The sequence below is a fragment of the Pleurodeles waltl genome, chromosome 10, assembly GCF_031143425.1.
Source record: "Pleurodeles waltl isolate 20211129_DDA chromosome 10, aPleWal1.hap1.20221129, whole genome shotgun sequence".
NCBI classification, from domain to species: domain Eukaryota; kingdom Metazoa; phylum Chordata; class Amphibia; order Caudata; family Salamandridae; genus Pleurodeles; species Pleurodeles waltl.
Window position 1 is genome coordinate 611,163,775 of NC_090449.1, and position 19,011 is coordinate 611,182,785.

General features: G+C 40.3%; 1 protein-coding gene across 2 annotated transcripts in view; it reads left to right on the top strand.

The window, feature by feature from the left end:
• The window catches only part of LOC138261759 (sodium channel protein type 5 subunit alpha-like), a 957,661-nt gene that overhangs the window by 496,331 nt on the left and 442,319 nt on the right, over window positions 1–19,011 (top strand). For both annotated transcript variants that reach the window (XM_069211083.1, XM_069211084.1), the window contains one exon: window positions 11,340–11,578. In XM_069211083.1, coding sequence (XP_069067184.1) covers window positions 11,340–11,578 — 239 coding nt within the window. The remainder of the gene's footprint in view (window positions 1–11,339; window positions 11,579–19,011) is intronic.

Genomic DNA, 19,011 nt, shown 5'->3' on the forward strand with positions numbered 1-19,011 from the left:
GGAGATGTTGCTTTTGGGTTTGGCCTCGCCTACCATGCTGAAAATGGGCGAAATGATTTCAAAGCCCAATGTTTGTATTCACGTGGGGTAACGTTTGTGAAAATTGGATTACAGATTATTCGCAGTCATAACAAAACCAAAACTGAGGAGGGGAATATGAGCAAGAAGGAGGAGAAAGTTGTTTTTCTAAGATTAAAGCTTTCACACGTGAGTCCGTGTCATAGACATACTTTTAATAAAGGGTCAAATTCCTGCTTCCAAAGTAGCAGGATTAGGTATATGAATATTTGGTCGCAAAATACTAGTAACAAACCGCAACCAGTATTTTTGCGCATAGTAAAGATTTTTAAGAACCGACCTACGACCTAAAGTTCGGGTCTTAAAAATCCAGTTTGCAGTAGGACAGAATCCAAGCTTTCTAGTAAATATCAATGAAGTGGTCACAAACATCGAATCTCTATGATTGGATGACATCAACAGGATGATGGCCTTTTGAGATCTGCAAGACAACCATGTCTGTGATCGTATTTCAATGAAGTACCTTTTTAGGGGTGAGCGAAAAGCTCTCCGTCCCTCTTCTAATTTCTCTTTAGGGGGATATTAACCACGCCCATGTTACATCAGTCACTTTCCTTGGTTTGTCGGCTTGCCTTTTAAAATCCGCTTGTTTTCATTTGTTAAAGGCATGCATATGTCATGCCTTTTCTGGTGTTTAGCCCTCGTCGAGAGCACCGGTAAACTACTGTAAACATATGAGGCTCCATGTTTTCCGTATGGTTTCTGGACTACTTTTTCTCTTTATTTGGCAGCGCGATCGCGCTGTGTTTTACACAGCGCAATCACGCTAGGTCTTTTTCATTTAATGTGGCAAGAAAAGTCCAGTTAGGCGTTTACAATGCTAATAGCTCTAACTCGACGCAATGAAAGACCCGTTGTATTGCAAATGCTTGTTTAAAATGCAGCCGGTTTTCCTTGAAGGGAACCAGGCTGTGTTCAAAAAGAAAGTTTCCTATTTTTTTTTTGTTTTAGACTTTTGCAGTGGTCCCGTGGACCACCGGCTACTATCAAATAAACTTTATTTAAACATTTACAAAAGGTAAGTTGTCCCAAAGGGACAATTTCCCTTTTATGAGTGGATTACCACCCCAGCTTGGGACCTGGTAATGTTTCAATTGTTTATGGTCACTATTTTGGTACTAAACGACTGATACATAAGGACATGAATCCTTTAATTGGAAGGGATGCTTACAACACGACCCTTACAAATAGTTATTCCTTATACAGTTTTAAAACCATTTTTGGGTTTTAGTTCAGTGCTAAAAGCAGTTTTCTGGTTGCAAAGTCTGAATCCAGGCGTAGGCAGCCGAGGCAGCCGAAAAACCCCTTGCACATCTGGTCTGTAGCCTCATTTTCGATCACCTAAACACACATTGTAGAATATGGAAAAAAAAGCTGGTTTCCTTTTGAAACAACTGAACTCAACAAAGCACCACTGCAGGCAGAAAATTGACTTGAGAAATGCTTTCCTTTTCAACTGCTGGACTAAATGAAGCACACCTGGATAGTCAAAAGGCAGAAACATAAATGCAGAGCTCCTCAGCAGCATGAGTCATATCAAACTCATGGAGACAATTGATGTTTGTTTTCCTGTCTGAGTTTAAATCTAATGAAATTAGCTTTTCAATGTAAATTGAATAGTTGGAATTATAGTTCTTCTCAGGTGTTAACGGAAACCCGATTTGGTGACTGCTGGACTGATTTAGATTAAAGTGATTTACAAGTTCCAACAAAGTACACGTTTGTTTATTACACCTGGGTCCTTCTGCACAGGTCTTTGCTAAGCTTGGATTAAAATATCAAGAAGATTAGCTGAACTTGCAAATACATTGCAGCGATATCAAGATTTCACCTGGTGTTGATCACTAATCAGGATTTTTCTTTCTAATAGAGCCCCGAAGTCCACTGCTTCAGAAACTTAATAGTTTCTTGTCTGCTTTGTACACTTTCTGTTGCTTTTGACTAGGAGGACTCCCTGTCTCGTGGCAACTGGTCACTGAGTTGGGTCACTAAATTGAGGATCAGAAAGCTTTTGCAGAGGAGAGCAAATTGAGAAAATGTGGGCGGTCACTGCATAGAATGAACTACTCTATGGATGTGTGCTTTCCCCTTTCTGTTTAATTTCGATCTGTCAGGGTTAGGGGAGATTTGCCTGATCAATTAGTCTTTCAGCAGAGAATAAATGGTTTGTCCATTTTATTTTTATTTATGTATGAAATGTTTTAGCCCTCAACATGTGGACAACATTGTTTCAGCAATAAAAGTCAAGCATGGAGAAAATGCAATCATCAACTTTCATAAACTATCCTAAGTGACACACTTTACAACAATTAAAATACACAGTAACATTTAAAAATACAATAACAAAGGGAGCAGTCGAGTGGAGAGATAATTAGAGAGAAAATAACTTAAAAGTTTCGACTTTGTATTTAAGAAATAGCTGCCCTAATAATTTTGCTCTAGGGTGAGACAGTGCTGAAAATGCACATAGAATGAGGTCAATGTCCTGTGTAATTATGCTACATAAATTGCAAAGGCATTCTTTAGAAGGCAAACATTCCCCGTATAGAACTAATTTAACAGATTCAGCCGGTTCTCAATAGAAAAATACATTCTCATCTTTTGTACATGTAAAAATTGTAACCTTAACAGGTGTTTATCGAAATCTGCAGAAGTAATTAAAAGTTGATAAGATTTTAAATTGAGATAGTAGTGAAAGTCCAAAATAAAGTCTGCATTTACAATTCGATCTTTTAAAATTGTTTACGTTTGGTTTTCCAGCCTTCTATTTCTTTAAGGGAACGAGTAACATTTTGTGGCACTTGAAATTTAGAATAAAACAACCCTTATGCCCTACAAGGGTACTCAACTTGAGCTTTACTAATTCTTTTAATGTGCCTGATCTAGCATGTAAAATCCAATAACTCTATCTTGTGATGGCTGCAGGTCCCCTGGTGTGGGTACTAATTAGGATATACTCAAGTCTCAGTGGTGGACTGGGGTTGACCTCCACAAAGAACAAAGTGAGTACAATATTCTGCCTTCAATTTTATCAAAAAACTAGTAAAAATGATCACAGAATTATTCTGCATAATGAAGTAGAATGGCTGGAACTTTTCTTTTGTAAACATTTAGCAAGGGTAAGAAGTGTAAGTGTCTCTGACACCAAGCCCTTTATAACATACGCATCCCTGTAGCTTTGGAGGAAGCATGATTTATATTTAGGGAATTACTCAGATTAGAAGTTACCAGGCATTCAAGTATACATCCCTACCTTCTCCAGATTTTCTTCTCCTAGATACCAATTATAAGAAGTGATACCACAGCTTTATGTGTTAAGTTGAAAAGTTTATTACCTCATGCATGCATTAACATATTCAAGCAGTGCACTCCTATTAAAGGAAGAATTGTATGATTGGTATTTAAACTTTTAGGAAAATCATATAGATAAAAGGAAATAAGGAGATGAGGTAGGAAACAGCCCTGCCTTAATCAGTTGAAATTAGGGATCTCTTGCAGGTCCCATAAGTATCCTACACCAAGTCGCTATGTGAAATTCGATTACTAAAATTAAAAGGTGACTAGGAATTTCTAATGCTGCTAATTTCGGTCAAACCTTACGTCTGTCCACATGTCAAATGCACTAGAAAAATCAGTAAAGGCCACATACACAATCTGCTATCTTTGTTTCCCATATTTGTCTAAAATGGCATTAAGAAATGCAATATTATCCACAGTGAATAAATTAGTTTGGAAATCAGGCTGTCCCTGAGGGATAATATATATACAGATCTACACAGTAGTTGTTCGAAAATACTTTTGATAAATAATTTGCCAGAGGAATCTAAAAAAGTAATGCAAATATTGGGTTATTAGTTAAGAAGGTTGGACACTCCAATCAAATAATAGGCATAATCCTTGTCAGGGTGAACCACAAAGTCAATAAATTAACCTGTGCATAACCCTTGGGTAGCTTGTCATTAAAGATGTCAAGATTAACTTAGAGGTGATGTGTAAAGTATTTATGCGGCATGCATACAGTAATAAAGCAAACTCACAACACAAAAAAACTCAAACCAATTTAGAAAAACAGAACAAATTGTAATAAATGCAAATGGCAATCAAACTGATCAAAAAAAACACTTAATAGCATAGGTGATATGAGTTATTAAAGATTTAGGTGAAACTAAAGCCAATAAGTACAGAGCGCTACTCACAGTTTTCTGGCCGTGCTAGAATGGGAAAAAGTCACAAGTTCAGGCTGACCATGACAGAGTGCGTGTTGGATATAAGGACCAAGTAAGTCCTGCTGAAGAGTACCCTTCTGAAGTTTGATGTGGGGGGCACTGTTTGCATTGGCAGGGACCACTAAAAAAAGGCTGATTTTGCCAGGAGCAGGGCAAGTGCTGCGGATAATTGCTGCTGTAGTGCAAAAAGCTAGCTGTCACTGGAGCTTCACGTTATTTGATCATCATGGGCAGTTGTTGCTGGCACCACATGCAGGTCTCTCATTGCCGGTCCTTGTGGATGGTTGCTGTTGGCTTGAAGAACAGGACCCACTGGAGTTTGCCGTTGCATTTGGCAGTTGTCAGGGGCAGTTGACTCTTCATGAGAAGAGGTCACTATGTAGTCGCAAACATTTTCAGTAACTTTTCCTTTTCTTATAGAGCCATTAACAGTCAGGTGACCCTGGACACTGGCAGGAAAGTACAGTTGGTTTGGGCTGAAAAATGCCAACTTTCTAAAAGTGACATTTATTTAATATTGTCACCTAAAATCCAACTTCACTATTTAAGAGGCTTTTAAATTACAGCCCACTTGAGTGTAAACATCCCTTCTCAATCTGCTCCCAATCTGAAGTTAGCACTTATTAAGTTTAATAAGTAAACTATTGTTAGTCAGTGGGTAAGAGAGGCCTTAAAGCAGGGAAAGATGACTTAAGGTGTTTTTCACTGTCAGGACATGTAAAACTTAAACCCACATGTCCTACGTTTTGAATACCATGCTCCCTGCCCTATGAGGTTTTAGGGCCAAACAAACTTAGGGTTGACTTATAAGTAATGTAACAGGAAGGATTAGGCCTAGCAAATGGTTTATTTTGCTAGGTCGAAATAACAGTTTAAAACTGCACTACATGTTGCAGTAGCAGGCCTGAGATTCAGTGTGTAGTGCGACTTTAGTGGGTGCCACAATGAACACTGCAACCCACTAATAACATGTAATTTACAGGGCACGGTAACGGATAGTAGCATTAACTAGAGACTTACAAGTAAATTAAATGTGCTAATTAGGTGAAGACTAATTTTACCATGTTTGCACAAGCACTTTTGTTTGCCTGTATTTACAAGGATCACTCTGAGATCCTTGTTTGTGTATAGGCATGATTAGAAACTGTTTGGAATTGAGCCAGAACTTTAACAGCAATTAAGGACAGGAAATAGAAATTACCCCCAGAGCATAACATTGTTTTTTTATAACAGCTAATGAAATTTGATCTGGACCCATGGTCTTAGAAACACTGGCTGCAGAGATGTGTGTGAGCATTTGTTTTACCCAGAGGCAGTTGATTTATCTGTATGTCAGTGGAAGTAAGACATAGTATTCAGAGAATTATTATTGGCTACATGGGAATAGAAAACATACTCAATTCAGGCACTTTCAGTCACAGAGATTTCTGGGTGCCAATAGCCAGAGGAATCAAATACCAATAACTTCTTATATTATGTTCTCCTGCTGCCTTTTTATTTCATGCCAGGCCTGATCCCTCAGTTTTGACAAATGCTTTTTCCGTTTTTTTATTTTTATTTAATTGATCTTATAAATTTCACTTCCACTGGAAGATAAGCATTAAATTGCCTTTGTGTTAAGTTGCTATTTTAAATAGGAGTAAATCTGTATCTCCTATTTTCATAATATGCCTTCCAAGGCTTTTCTGGTTATTAGCATATATTAAAGAAACAAAATAGTCTATTGTATACTCATTTTCTACAATTCTTTCTGAGGAGCAGTTTCAAAAAATCCCTTCTCGACTTTAAATATTCCCAAATCTATTCAAAAGTAAAGTGGTAACTGCCTGTGGGCGCCAATACATGCATTCCATGTGATTTCAATTTCTGGTGAGCTCCCTTTTAAATGCATAATTGAGCCGAAATTTAAGCAGTGATAAGAGTAATCACTGTATTTTAAAAAAGTTGACTTCAAGATTCGAGGCGAAGCAAACATGCATTTACAAAAATCTAATATAGAGATGTAACTTGAACCACACTTTGTACTAATTGCAGGGCACTCGCTATGTTGGTGCCCTACAGAATTATGCTGTCCATTTCTATCAGTTTATTTAAAAATAATTCACCACGTTGCTTTGAACCTGCTGGAGAACATTGATTCCGGAATGTTCTATACCAACTCCGACTCTGGAGATCAAAATGCTTCCAACACCTGATTAGATATTTTAACATTCAAGTGCCCTGTTACAATAATGCAGCCCACATCCCCACTGTGAATAACTGAAATAAGTTTATGACACTTGCAACAAACCAGTATTATATTTCAGTTCTGTGAGAAGCAGGTATTATATAGCAGAACGGGGGAATCTGAACATCAGAGTTACCAAGACAATCTTATCCCTAACAAATATGGAGAATTAAAAGACAGTATTTCACAAGATCATGATTCGTTTGTTGAGAGTAAATTTGCTTGTCCAGCACTAGCATTTCCCTAGAATGATCATTCGCCTGGTTTGGAAACCATTATTTATGCAAAAGACTCCATAATCCATGTTTCCCATAAACAATAAATGGATGCTCTGAGTTAACCTAAAAAAGAACACTTTAAGTAATTAGTAAATAACCCTGAAATATTTCAAGTGACTAAACTCAAGTTTTGACTACAATAAGAAAATAGTTCTTGTTGTCTTTGTTGTCTTGGTGGTAGTATTGAGACTATCAGCTAGTCATGACCAGCAATCATCTACCTCATTTTGATGTGACAGTTAAATGTCCTGTGAGTGGATCGGACTTACTAGTTGGCCATCTGAACCACAGTGAATCCTTATGTTACTTGGCACAGTGGAGTGAATAAGTTGAGAAGGTTTAAAAGATGGGATCACATATGTTGATCTTATTAATCCAGTGAATTTTGATGATCAAGGTCTCTAAAGCTACATAAAAATGTAATCTATTTTTGTAACCTAGTGTCTTGTTTCTTTCGTGTCCTGTGACTTTCGTATTCTGTTGTTTGCTGTTGTTAAATACTTTACATGTTGTTCCTTTGCTAAGCCTTACTGCTCACAGCCACAGATACCCAGTGCTAAGCTTAAGGTTGAGTAAACGTGCCTGACTGGACCCAAGATTGTATTTATGAGTGTACTGCACAGTAGGGCTAAAGAGCCATGCCACATAGTACACCCCAGATCCTCACAGTGAGTGCATAACATTATTACCTTTTTCACTCTAACTGCGGTGCACCAGTAACTCACTGTATATCTTCCTTTGAAACTGTCAGGAAGGGAGCTTGCAAGGATTTTATAGGTTAGTACCTACATTTGTTATCTTGTCCTGTAAGCAACTCAACACTATTTACACTGGCACACAAAATGCATGCATAAGTCACAAAGTTCATGAAAGTACAACTCGCAGGGAAATTTGCACCCCTTGCACACTCTGCCTTCTGTGAAAAATGCACAGTGGCCTGCCCAGCATGATTTGTTTGTACTTCAGAAACAAATCCCCAATGCAGGGGTTTTTCTGAAACACAAAAAAAAAAAACGAATTTCTTAACACAGTTTTCTCTGCTTGCCGGGTTACATCATTTCTTCTTTTCCTTCCCAATCTGCTATCCTTCTAATGGCAGGCACGGACAGGAAAATGAATGTCATAAAGGCACCATAAATGGTAATATTCTGACATTCAGAGGCCGGAAGCTGAGTGGCTGATGCATGCCCAGTCAAAGATTTCCTATAGTGGAACCAACTGAGCTCTGACTTCGGGAATCGTGCGTGTCCCGGCCTTCAAATGAGGTAGGGGAACTGCAGGTGTGATGGAACGAGACACACGCTGAGTTACAGGGGTTATCCTACTCTGCAGACCCTACATATTTCCTTAGATCTTGACTATGGTCACCCAGTACATATCATCGAGGCATGAGGTGATTATAGGAGCGAGACAGAGAGAGAGAGAGACCTCTAGTGTCCTTTTATTAAAAAATGTTGTCATGTTTTTTATTTTATGGTGAACATTCACATTAACATACATTTGATTGTGTGCATATTGACAAACGCTGAATAAGAATAAACAAGTATGGATTATTTCTTGGAAGAACTCAAAAACATCATTAATTTTTCATAAAATACTGGCTTGAGCAGTGCTAAAATCTCTTTTAAAATGAATAAATTATGGTGCAGCAAACAAAACTTTTCAGGTCTGAAAAGATGTATTGTGTCAGAGTCCTTCACATCAGAGTTGTTGTGCTGAATAACAGTTATGGCCCTTTGTTTGGACCTGCATTTTTGTATTTAAATGTGGAAATTGCCATTTTGTTTTCCATATATAAATACTAGACTTTAAGCAAATAACATTACAAAGATAATTTATGGATTATAGGGCAGCCAATCATAATTTTTTTCTTGGAGCTTGTATTAATTCATGGGAAAATATTACACACGTAATAAACGTTTGTAGGTAATTATCTTAGGATGGGCATTTTCTAACATGCAAATGGATCTGTATAAAACATATGTCACTGATTATATTTTTATTTATTTGTTTGTTCTATGTAGAGAGTCTTATATTTCTGTGGGGTTCAATTTATTTGCCACAGACAAGTGTAGGTGATTATATCATCTTTACGCATCAACAAGTCACTCAAAGGTGCCAGGGGGGTGAACGAGTGTGAGTTACGAAGATTACTAAAAACACAGCAAAGAAGAAAAGAGGTTTGCTTATCTGTCAATTCCAATTTGAAACAGATATTTCACTGGGAAATGCAAGGCCCGCACCCACACAATTGTGGGGTGCTTCATTTTGGGGCGTTGCCATTCTTGAACTCATTTGGACTCATTGGGCTACGACAAAATTGTTGTTTTTGTGTTGTTTTATAGTGAGAGAAAATGTACCAGTACTATAGAAAGCAAAAGTTAAAAAAGTCTTCAGTATCCCTAAGTTGTATTTAACTTGTGATTACCTTGAGTGGCTTAAAATGATTACTAGAGATTAATTGGGCCAATTAGTACCCTTCCATCTAACTAGGTCTACTTGTTTCAACCGTCTATGCGGAGACCAGTGGGTCTGTGCCTTTCTTCAGGAGTGATTCTTTTTAAGTGACTCTGGCTAATAATAGGAAATACCTATGTGTAAAACTTGCACTCCAAAAAATCCTACCAATGGGGATATCAACACCAACCGATAACAATGTTTTTTCACATCTGATTCTCTCTGTAAATAAGCCATAGAGCAAATCTCAGAGGACAATTGTACTAAAACACACAAAAGTCATTGTAAGGTGCGAGCAGAAGACGTAGGCACAACACACAGAGGTGACATGCATAAACACACTGTCCAGTGAAGATAGACGTGTTTATTAAAAAACACAATATGCTTAAAATCTCATACATTCAACAGGTAATTTAATCAAAAGTTTAGACTACTTGTACCAAACCAGGGAAGAGGAGGGACTATCACCCCTAAGTCACACACTTAAAAAAAAAAAGACATACTTGGGTGTTTTAATTGTTGGTATGCATTTACTCCCTCAAGACAAGCGTTGCCCGGTTTAGAAAGTATACTGGGCAGCAGACACAGTCTAATGAGTCTCAAGATGAGAGTGCCCCCTTTGGACGAGCATTACACCCTTTTGTTGTGTACCTCATTAGAGTAATCAGTCCGTGATGGTTAGGCTGTTCATTGCCTTTTCGATTCCTATTGACTCTTTTGTCTACTTGTTTCCTCCTTATACCCCGTTTATCTAATTTTCCCTACTGTATTTTTTATTCTCCTGTTGCATCTTTTATTCTGCCTCTCACTTCTTTTATTCCCCTGCAGCCCTTTCATTCTTTCGGTTATCTTGTTGAGTCTCCATGTTTGCCCTTTGGCTCTCCATCCTATCTCTTTGATAATTTATGTTGCATCTTTGAATCAATATGCTGTCTCTTTGATTGTCCCTATTGCCTCTCGTTTCATATTGAATCTCTATGTGATCTCCATTCAATATCTTAGCAGGTCTTTCAATCCCTGTTTGGATCCTTCTTTTCTCTTTTGAGTCTACCTGTTATCTTTTTCACTCTGCTTGCCATTTCTGTGAATCTTTTCTTTGCCTCTCTCTTTTTGTTGGCTGCCATTTTCATTCTCATTGTTAACTGCAATTCTCTCTGCTGTGTCTTTCATTCTTCTTTTTACCCTTTTCGCTCACCCTCTTTACTCTTTCAGTCTCCTAGTTGCCTTTTTTATTTTATTGAATAATTTGCTCACTCCCAGTATCTCTGTTCCTTCCTGATGCGACTGCACTATCGTTCTTTATGTGGCATTTGTTATTCTCTCTGTTGCTAATTTGATTTGTTTCCCATATTATACATTCTACATACATCTTTCAACTACAGTCACAGGTACAACAGATAGATTTAAATTTGTGATACTATCTATATGCCTAATTTGATTGAAGCATTACTAAATCACAAGGGTCAAAACAATGGAGATGTACACATAGGAGGACCGTATTTCACTCTTTTTATTCGCGAAATTTAGAAACTCTGAAAAAGTACTTAAGTTATGGAAAAGACATTAAGAACCCAGATTGGATTAACAGAGTTATCAACAGGGCCAAGAAGCATATAAAAACACTTGCATGTTGAAGGACCTTGTTTAGGAGTGCCGATCATGGTCTCAGGGTCCTTGTCAGAATTTCAAGATGTCCCTATAAGACCCTTTGGCGTTAAGAGATCTAAGTGGAAATCATTTATTTAACCTAAGATTATCCCGAAAAAAAAAGTTGGATCTGGTCGTTTTTTACATATGCTGGTCACCACTGATATAGGTGATTTTTCTTTATACCTTTCAGTTTCAGTTTCATTCTTCAAGTACTCATGGTCTTTGTTAAAGAATATGTCCTCTGAACCACTATTGAGGGTGCACATAGGTTGACCATAGGTTCCTTTTAGAAAGCAGTGTTTTTGCTTACTTACACAATAAACAGTGGTTTCTGTTTTCATTAACGTGTCTTGATTAAATTTAATTATTCCAACTAATGCAGAGCAACTCTTTTTTAACTTTCGGGGTCTTTGATCTTTTTAGAACTTGAAGAGTCCCATCAGAAATGCCCTCCTTGCTGGACCCACTTTGCTGAGAACTATCTCATCTGGGACTGCTGTCCACTTTGGTTGGAGATCCGCAAAGTGGTGAAATTCATTGTGATGGATCCGTTCATTGATTTGACTATCACTATTTGCATCGTCTTAAATACTCTCTTCATGGCTCTAGAGCACTATGACATGTCGGCAGAATTTGAAATAATGCTTTCCGTTGGAAATCAGGTAAGAAATATATTTATTTTACGACATGCATTAGGAATGGAATCACCCCCCCATGTTAATTTGAAATCATTTGATTGATTTATGTTCCCAAAAGAAATGTTGCTCCTAGGTCATAATCAATTCAGAGTAACAACAAATATTATGACAACATTAACCATAGTTGAAGTGTAAGGAAGAAGGTGCAGAGTAAGTGGTTTTGGGGACAGGAGGTTATTTTTTAATCATCAAACTGTGAAACAGTGCAAAAGAGTAATTTCTAGAAAATGGAGACCAAATGTTGGAGAGAAATATAAGAAAGCAGTGATGAAGAGAGAAAACATATAAAAAGAACCTCCAATATGAAATAAGGAGACAGGACATTTTGGGTGGTAGAAAAAAAGAGACGTGTTGCAACCTAGACTGGTTAGACTTGGTATTCTGCAACTCTGGTATTCAACACTGACGCTAGCGGGCTCCTAAGAAAACCTTTGGGATTATTATATTTTCTTTTTTTTTGTTTTGTTTTACAAATTAAGCATTTAATTGCAGGCATGTGTGAGAAACGTACATAGCCATTGTATTAGTTTAGAGACTGCTAGCAAGGAGCATAAATGTGAAGGTGGATTAAGATGAGCAAAGTTAATGATTGTTGTGTATGATTGTTGAAGTAGAGGACTTTATCAAGTAGGCAGAAGGTGGTAGTGCTGTATGGGGAGAATCTGAGTAGGGAGTTTTTGCAATAGTCCATATTAAGAAAAAGGTTTTTCAGGCGGGGAACAAGGGTGAAGTCATATGCACTGGATGTGATATCAAAGTGGACACATAGGATGCTAATGAAGTGGGAGAGGAAAACATGGTCTAAGGAGCGTTAGTTTTTGTTGAGTTCAACACCAGACAGCTCACATGAAATAGTTGATGGAGCAGGGTGGTGAATGAGGTGAAGGAAATATTTCTGTATCATAGGCAAATAAATAGAAGTCAAAACTGGATGATGTTATTGATTATGCTCTTTAGCACTGTGGTGCAAAAGGATAGTCAAAAGAACATTGTAGACTGTCCATGAGAAGGAACACAGTTGGTGGAGCACCGTGTGACACCCTCCAGGTATGATTTGAACCATTTGAATGCTAAACTCTTGACAGAGACAGTGTTGAGAAGTATGATTGAAAGACCTTTGCAAAATCAGCAGAGAACTCGAGAAGTAAGTGTGGGCAGTTATGTGGGTGCTGGCACAAAGAGCCTAAATGAAGTGTGTTGTGGTGGTTGTAACAGAAGAGGTAAACAATTATTAACCAAACCAACAGGTCCGACCTTTGGCTTTGCCAATGATTTGAGCAATATGTTACTGTATATTCATTGCATATTTTAAATAAGTAAAGACTTTGAATTCGGTAGCATTTGTGAACTGTCTTTGTTTTAGAACAATTGTGTATAGTAATTAAACTAACCAATAATAAGCAAATGGTGGACTCTGAGGCCACTATTATCTAACAATACAGCGCAAGCTCTTGCTAGTAGGAGAGACCTAAAAAGAAACCCACTAAAGACCTGGGCCAGATTTACAAATTGGGCACACTGTCTCTGGTTGTGATGCAGTGCACCCAAAACTAGGGGCAAACTTGGAAGGTGCCCTCGATTATAGCAAAACGGTGTTCTCAGCACAAACGTGAACTCTGACAGGTCGCCCCTGCACTGATCACAACGTGTTAGTGAATGGCAGGGCTGCAGCCTGAAACCAGGGGTTCCTCTTTCACTGGAGGCAGACTAGGCTCTGTTAATAGAGAGAAAGGCATACCCTTGTAGAGGGGTGGAGTGTGTAACTACACTTACTTGCAGGGGGATGAGTACGTGGTGCCTGGGGCACCTGTGCCACCCACCCACTGGATGCCCTTGGGGACATTGACTGTAAGCCACCTCTATATGTCCAAGCATGATGAGTTCATTGCCCCTACACCCACATGTGCAATCTGCTGTGAGTGCAGTAGCAAAGGGTTCCCTCATTTGCGTGTAGTCATATTCATCAAATGTGAAAATGCTCCCTCAAGTTAATGTTGACAAAAACTTGCACCACCGCACTACATATTATAGAAGAGGCAGCAAGGGCATTTTCAGCACCTTCTACAAGCCCAACGTACCACAGGAAGTAAAACAACAGGCACAGATGCCCACTGTGCCCGCACAGTACTATTTGTAATATGACCCAAGGAACTCCATAATCTTGGCAAGGTGTGGGAGGAGGGAGACGGGCCAGGAGGTGATAAGGATATTCAGATTAATAAACATCAATCTTCATGTTATTCTTGGGTAGAAACTGATTTGAGTACAATATCAAGGATCTTTGTACGGTGAGATAGTAGGGGATGTATGTGGTATTGGAGGTGAATTGGTTTACCAATTCATTTGAAACGTTGGCAGCCTAAAGCAGAGTCCTGAATTGACCAACATCAGCCAAGAGAAGGATGAGAAGGTGAAAAAGGATTGAATGTGAGAAACAAGTGGGTGGGTGGGGTTACCGAAAAGCGAGGCATGTGAGGAGGTCAGCCACACTAGATCTTTGGGGGAAAGAAGCTTGTAAAGTTGTCCACTATGAGTGCGGATTGGATAATGGTTTAGATAATTACTGAATATTGGCTGCTGAGGTATCTGTTGTGGCCACCTCCCCTTGCCTCTTGAACCTGGCAAATGTGGGTTGTCTCTCTGAGGCTGTGGGTAGTCTACAGGCCTTCATGTGGGTATCCTGGTTTTGTAGGTGTCAGCATCCCTTGCATATTTCACTGTAGTGTCTGATTCACAATGCACAACGCATATTGTTTTGATTATGCTGAAAAGTCCCCCCAGCACAAGGCCTATATAATATTATTTTTTTCTAAGGTAAAAAGCATCATATAACAAACGAAAAGGGCAATTATTGCTCACAATACCACGAAACAATCATGGTGTCCTGAGTTTAGCTCCTTCAACGTTTGTGCGACTTTTGTGTTAGCTATTGAGGATTTTTTATTTTATTTTTTAGAGACAGACAATTAAGAGGAGAGACTGGCCTGAGCTAGAAATAGAGATTAAAGCCAGGCTATCTGCTCACAGGAGACTACTTATTCCAAACTTTTGCTTGTTTACAGTAATTGAAGAACGCTTTTAAACACAGCAGATCGAAGTGTAGCCTTGTTATTGACAATCCATTATCTCGATTGAGGAGTAGGAGGGAAAGTAAAGAAGCACTCCTCTTAACATATTCCAGGCAGCAATTCAAAGGTACACCCAGGATCGGGGCTATTAATGCTCACCTTGTGGAGCCTGAAAGTTCCTCATAGATGGATGCATGGTCACCATTCTTTTGCTCTTTCGGGTGACATGACATAACGAGCTGTAGTTGGTGCAGATACTCTGGTGTCTTATAACAAGTCTGGGAAATTGGATAGTATTTCCCCCACCTCTGGAGTTGTGTGTACTGAGGTAATAGTCACTCTGGGGTGGGGAGAGACGTGCTCCTTACGAGTGGGACGCTGAGGGTGCCATAAGAAAGGAGACCCACTCATTCTGGGCTTGCTTCCTCCAGTAATTCCTCAATGTCCCCAGACTTCATACAGAGGCTTTAGCAGCAGCCAAAACACCCATCTCCATATGAAAGTCAAGGGGTCTGCAGTGTTCCCGTAGATGTCATAATTCCATTGAGGCCTATCACTGCTGTTACTGGCCACATCAGATGATAGAGGGAACTTGTAATGTCGGCGCAGGGCTATAATCCTTATTTAGTAGCAGATTGTACTGGAATGTTGACTCAGTTAGTGTAAGTAAAGGGACGACATTGGGTTTGCTGAGTTTGCTTTCTCTACTTTTTGCTGTTGCGATACCCTATGCACAGGCACTACTGCAGATGACATAGCACAGGAATGAATGTTGAATAATACTGATGCTGTGCCGTCATCGATAGTGCACATAATTCAACCCCAGGAGTTAACTTTTCAACTGTAATGTTATGTGTCTTGGAGCCCTGTTGCCCCATGGCTGCTTCCTTCATGCACCATTACCACTGCCCACACATAAGTGGGGCCCATGGACCTGCATTGCATCTGATGATTGAATTTGCTCTAGACACAGCAGCATGCGGTACCCCATAATCTGTTTAGAAATATACCAATTTTTGCTCTGATTCACTCAAAAAAATCACATGTCTGTAGCACTAGGATTTACTCTTACATTTTTGTAAACACATACACATTTTTGGAGTTCTCAAAGAATATCCGGAGTACTGGAAACTGGAATAGTGGTAAGTGCTCACAATCCTAAGCACCTACATGTGTAATTGCATGTATGGTGCAGTTATGCATGTGTAAATATTTGTGTAAGGACTTACCTAAATTGGTATTTTTGGGTGCTCTTTCCCATTCCTATCCTGGAAGAGGTTTTACTCCTGCTCAAATTTCTGACCACTCCCAGATTGGGGATGAGCCAAGGAAAGGTTTATGAATATTTGCTCACTCTTTTCGGAGTGTGTAAAGTTTCCAAGAAATGTCATACCATGGACTGTCATTCAACCCCCACAGGAGTAGATATGTCACTAATGAGCAACCTTTCATAAAATATTGGCCTTCTCGCAGATCAGGAAAAAACGTTTCACACTTTCGATAAATAAATGGGCAGAAACACTCCGAGAAAACTATGGTGTACCCTATTTTATTTAAATAAACTTTACCCTTCACTTATTATTATTACTTACCTTGAGCTGTGTGCCCGAAAGTAGTGGAAGTGATGTAGGGGGTAAGACAGTGTAATGGGGGTGAGTTAGTGGGGCTACATACACAAGAACTCTTGCCGGCTGCTTACAAACTATGCGGGTCATTCCGACCCTGGCGGTCGGTGGCCGCCAGGGCCACCGACCACGGGAGCACCGCCAACAGGCTGGCGGTGCTCCTACGAGCATTCTGACCGCGGCGGTTTAGCCGCGGTCAGACGCGGAAAGCCAGCGGTCTCCCGCTGACTTTCCGCCGCTCGTAGGAATCCTCCATGGCTGCGGAGCGCGCTCCGCAGCCATGGAGGATTCCGACTCCCCCTCCCGCCATCCAGTTCCTGGCGGTTCTCCCGCCGGGAACCGGATGGCGGGAGGGGGAGTCACGGGGCCCCTGGGGGCCCCTGCCGTGCCCATGCCTATGGCATGGGCACGGCAGGGGCCCCCGTAAGAGGGCCCCTAAAAGTATTTCAGTGTCTGCAAAGCAGACACTGAAATACGCGACGGGTGCAACTGCACCCGTCGCACCTTCCCACTCCGCCGGCTCTATTACGAGCCGGCGTCATCGTGGGAAGGGAGTTTTCCCCTGGGCTGGCGGGCGGTCTTGCGAAGACCGCCCGCCAGCCCAGGGGAAAACTCGGAATACCCTCCGCGGTCTTTCGACCGCGGAGCGGTATTTCGGAGGGGGGAAGTCTGGCGGGCGGCCTCCGCCGCCCGTCAGACTCAGAATTAGGCCCTATGTATTCAGACAGTCTTCATAGTAAAGAAACTAGGCATGCTCTTTGACGTTGACTTCTCCTTAGCCCATTAAAATCTTTGGAGCTAAAATTGGCGTTCTGTGCCTGAAATTACACAAAACTATGGGCCTCATTTAGGAGGTTTTGGTGCAGAGGAGCGTTGCAAGGAAACTTGCTGCGGTGCCCTGGGTCAAAAGAAAAGGGCAAGAATGAGCTGTATCTATAAAATCTTTATAGGATGTGCCACATTCCTGTCCTTTTCCCCTGCGTTGATGCGCAATGGACTGCCACTGTGCAAGGGTAGACCTTCCTGCACAAAAAACAATCACAAGAGGTATTTTCCTTTTTCTATGTGTGCTTCAAAATGCAGCACACAGAAAAATGAAAAAAACAAGGAGAAATAAAGGTATTTCTCCTTGTTACGTCTCCCTTATGCGTCCCCTGGGGAGGCGCCGGCTTTTGACATGATCCCAGGTTTACAAAACCTTGTAAATCTGGGAATGTGAAAAATGCCATGGGTGTTACGTGGAAACCCCACCACAACACCTATGGCATGCTTCCCTGCTGGAGATTGAGGCAACGCAGTGACTAGCGCTGTGTTGCCTCAGTCCATATTTATAAGGCCATGAAAAGCCACGCAGGGTGGCTTTACGTGACCTTGTAAATATGATGCTGCCATGCGGACCACCGGACCATCACTAAAAATTATGTTTCGGTGGCGAGGAGGGACTTGTAAATAAGCCTATATGTGACCTTTGCTGAAGTTCCCTAAGAGGGTGTCATCTGCTCCAGCCTTTGTGATCTAGGACGTTATTTATGTTTCAACCTCTCATATTTTGATCATCATCAAGGCCCTCAGGATGACCAGTTTTAGGTTTCAGCCATCATGGTCCCTGTAAGGAGCACATCGCAGTGGCCCATCACGAAATACTCTATTTGTTCTTCCGCAGCCTTTCGCTCCTCAGCTGATTTATTTAACCCATCCTTCTTGCATCAGCGATGGGAAGGAGGAAAATATTTTTTCTGCAGTTGAAACGCCACAGGAAGTTCGCTTCCTATCTCAATAAGAACAAACAACTAGCCACCTTTCATTAGAACATCAATTAGGAACTGTCTCTTACCACTCTAATCTCCACTGGGTTATATCGCACACTTATCTTTAACTTCAGCCCCGAAACACCCTGATGAGTATGCATGCTATAAAAGTGCAATATTAAAGCTACATAACAAATATATCTCCCACATTAGATGGATGCTGTTCGCATAGAAGATTTCACTTTTATACTGTGTCTGTTTCAATTCCTGTCCTCATTGAGCACCAGGAGATGAACAGATCAGACTGTGTTATCGAACGTGGCTTTGGTGGTACACTAAAAAAGAGTTACTTAAACGTTATGCCATCTGTGTAGCACACATCTCTCACTAGTGCGGCATCGTAATATTCACACTGTCCCCAGCAGCTGGGGGCATACCTACGCTTAGAAGTAGAATGTGTGCTTGTCGCATGTTCTATGTGGAAAGAGTTTTTTTGTGCATGTGTTTGCATTTGGTAGCAGTGGCTCTCGTTTTTGTGAAGTGGAACGTATTTTTCATCATCAGATTTTAACTTTAAGCAAGAGAGAAAAAGGCAGAAAAAACGAGGAAGAGAAAGAAACAGAGGGTCACAAGGGGAGTCAGCAGGAATATAAAAGCACCTTCAAGAGTGATATAAAGAGACAAGAAGTGTAGTGGAACCAGAGGCCTGAGGTGGAATCATGATTAGTCTCCTGGGGTCTTCTGAAACTCTGGCATTCAACAATGTCGGTGGCGAGATGCTAAGAAAAACTGCACTTATTATCTTTTCACAATTGAACGCGGGTGATGCATGAGAGCCTTCCACACACTGCTCGTACTGCAGTGAAATTATTGCTGTTGGTATGCCATCTGATATACAGATAGCCTACAGAGATGGCAGGTACTTTGATGTGATGCTCCTTCTATTGACACTTTGT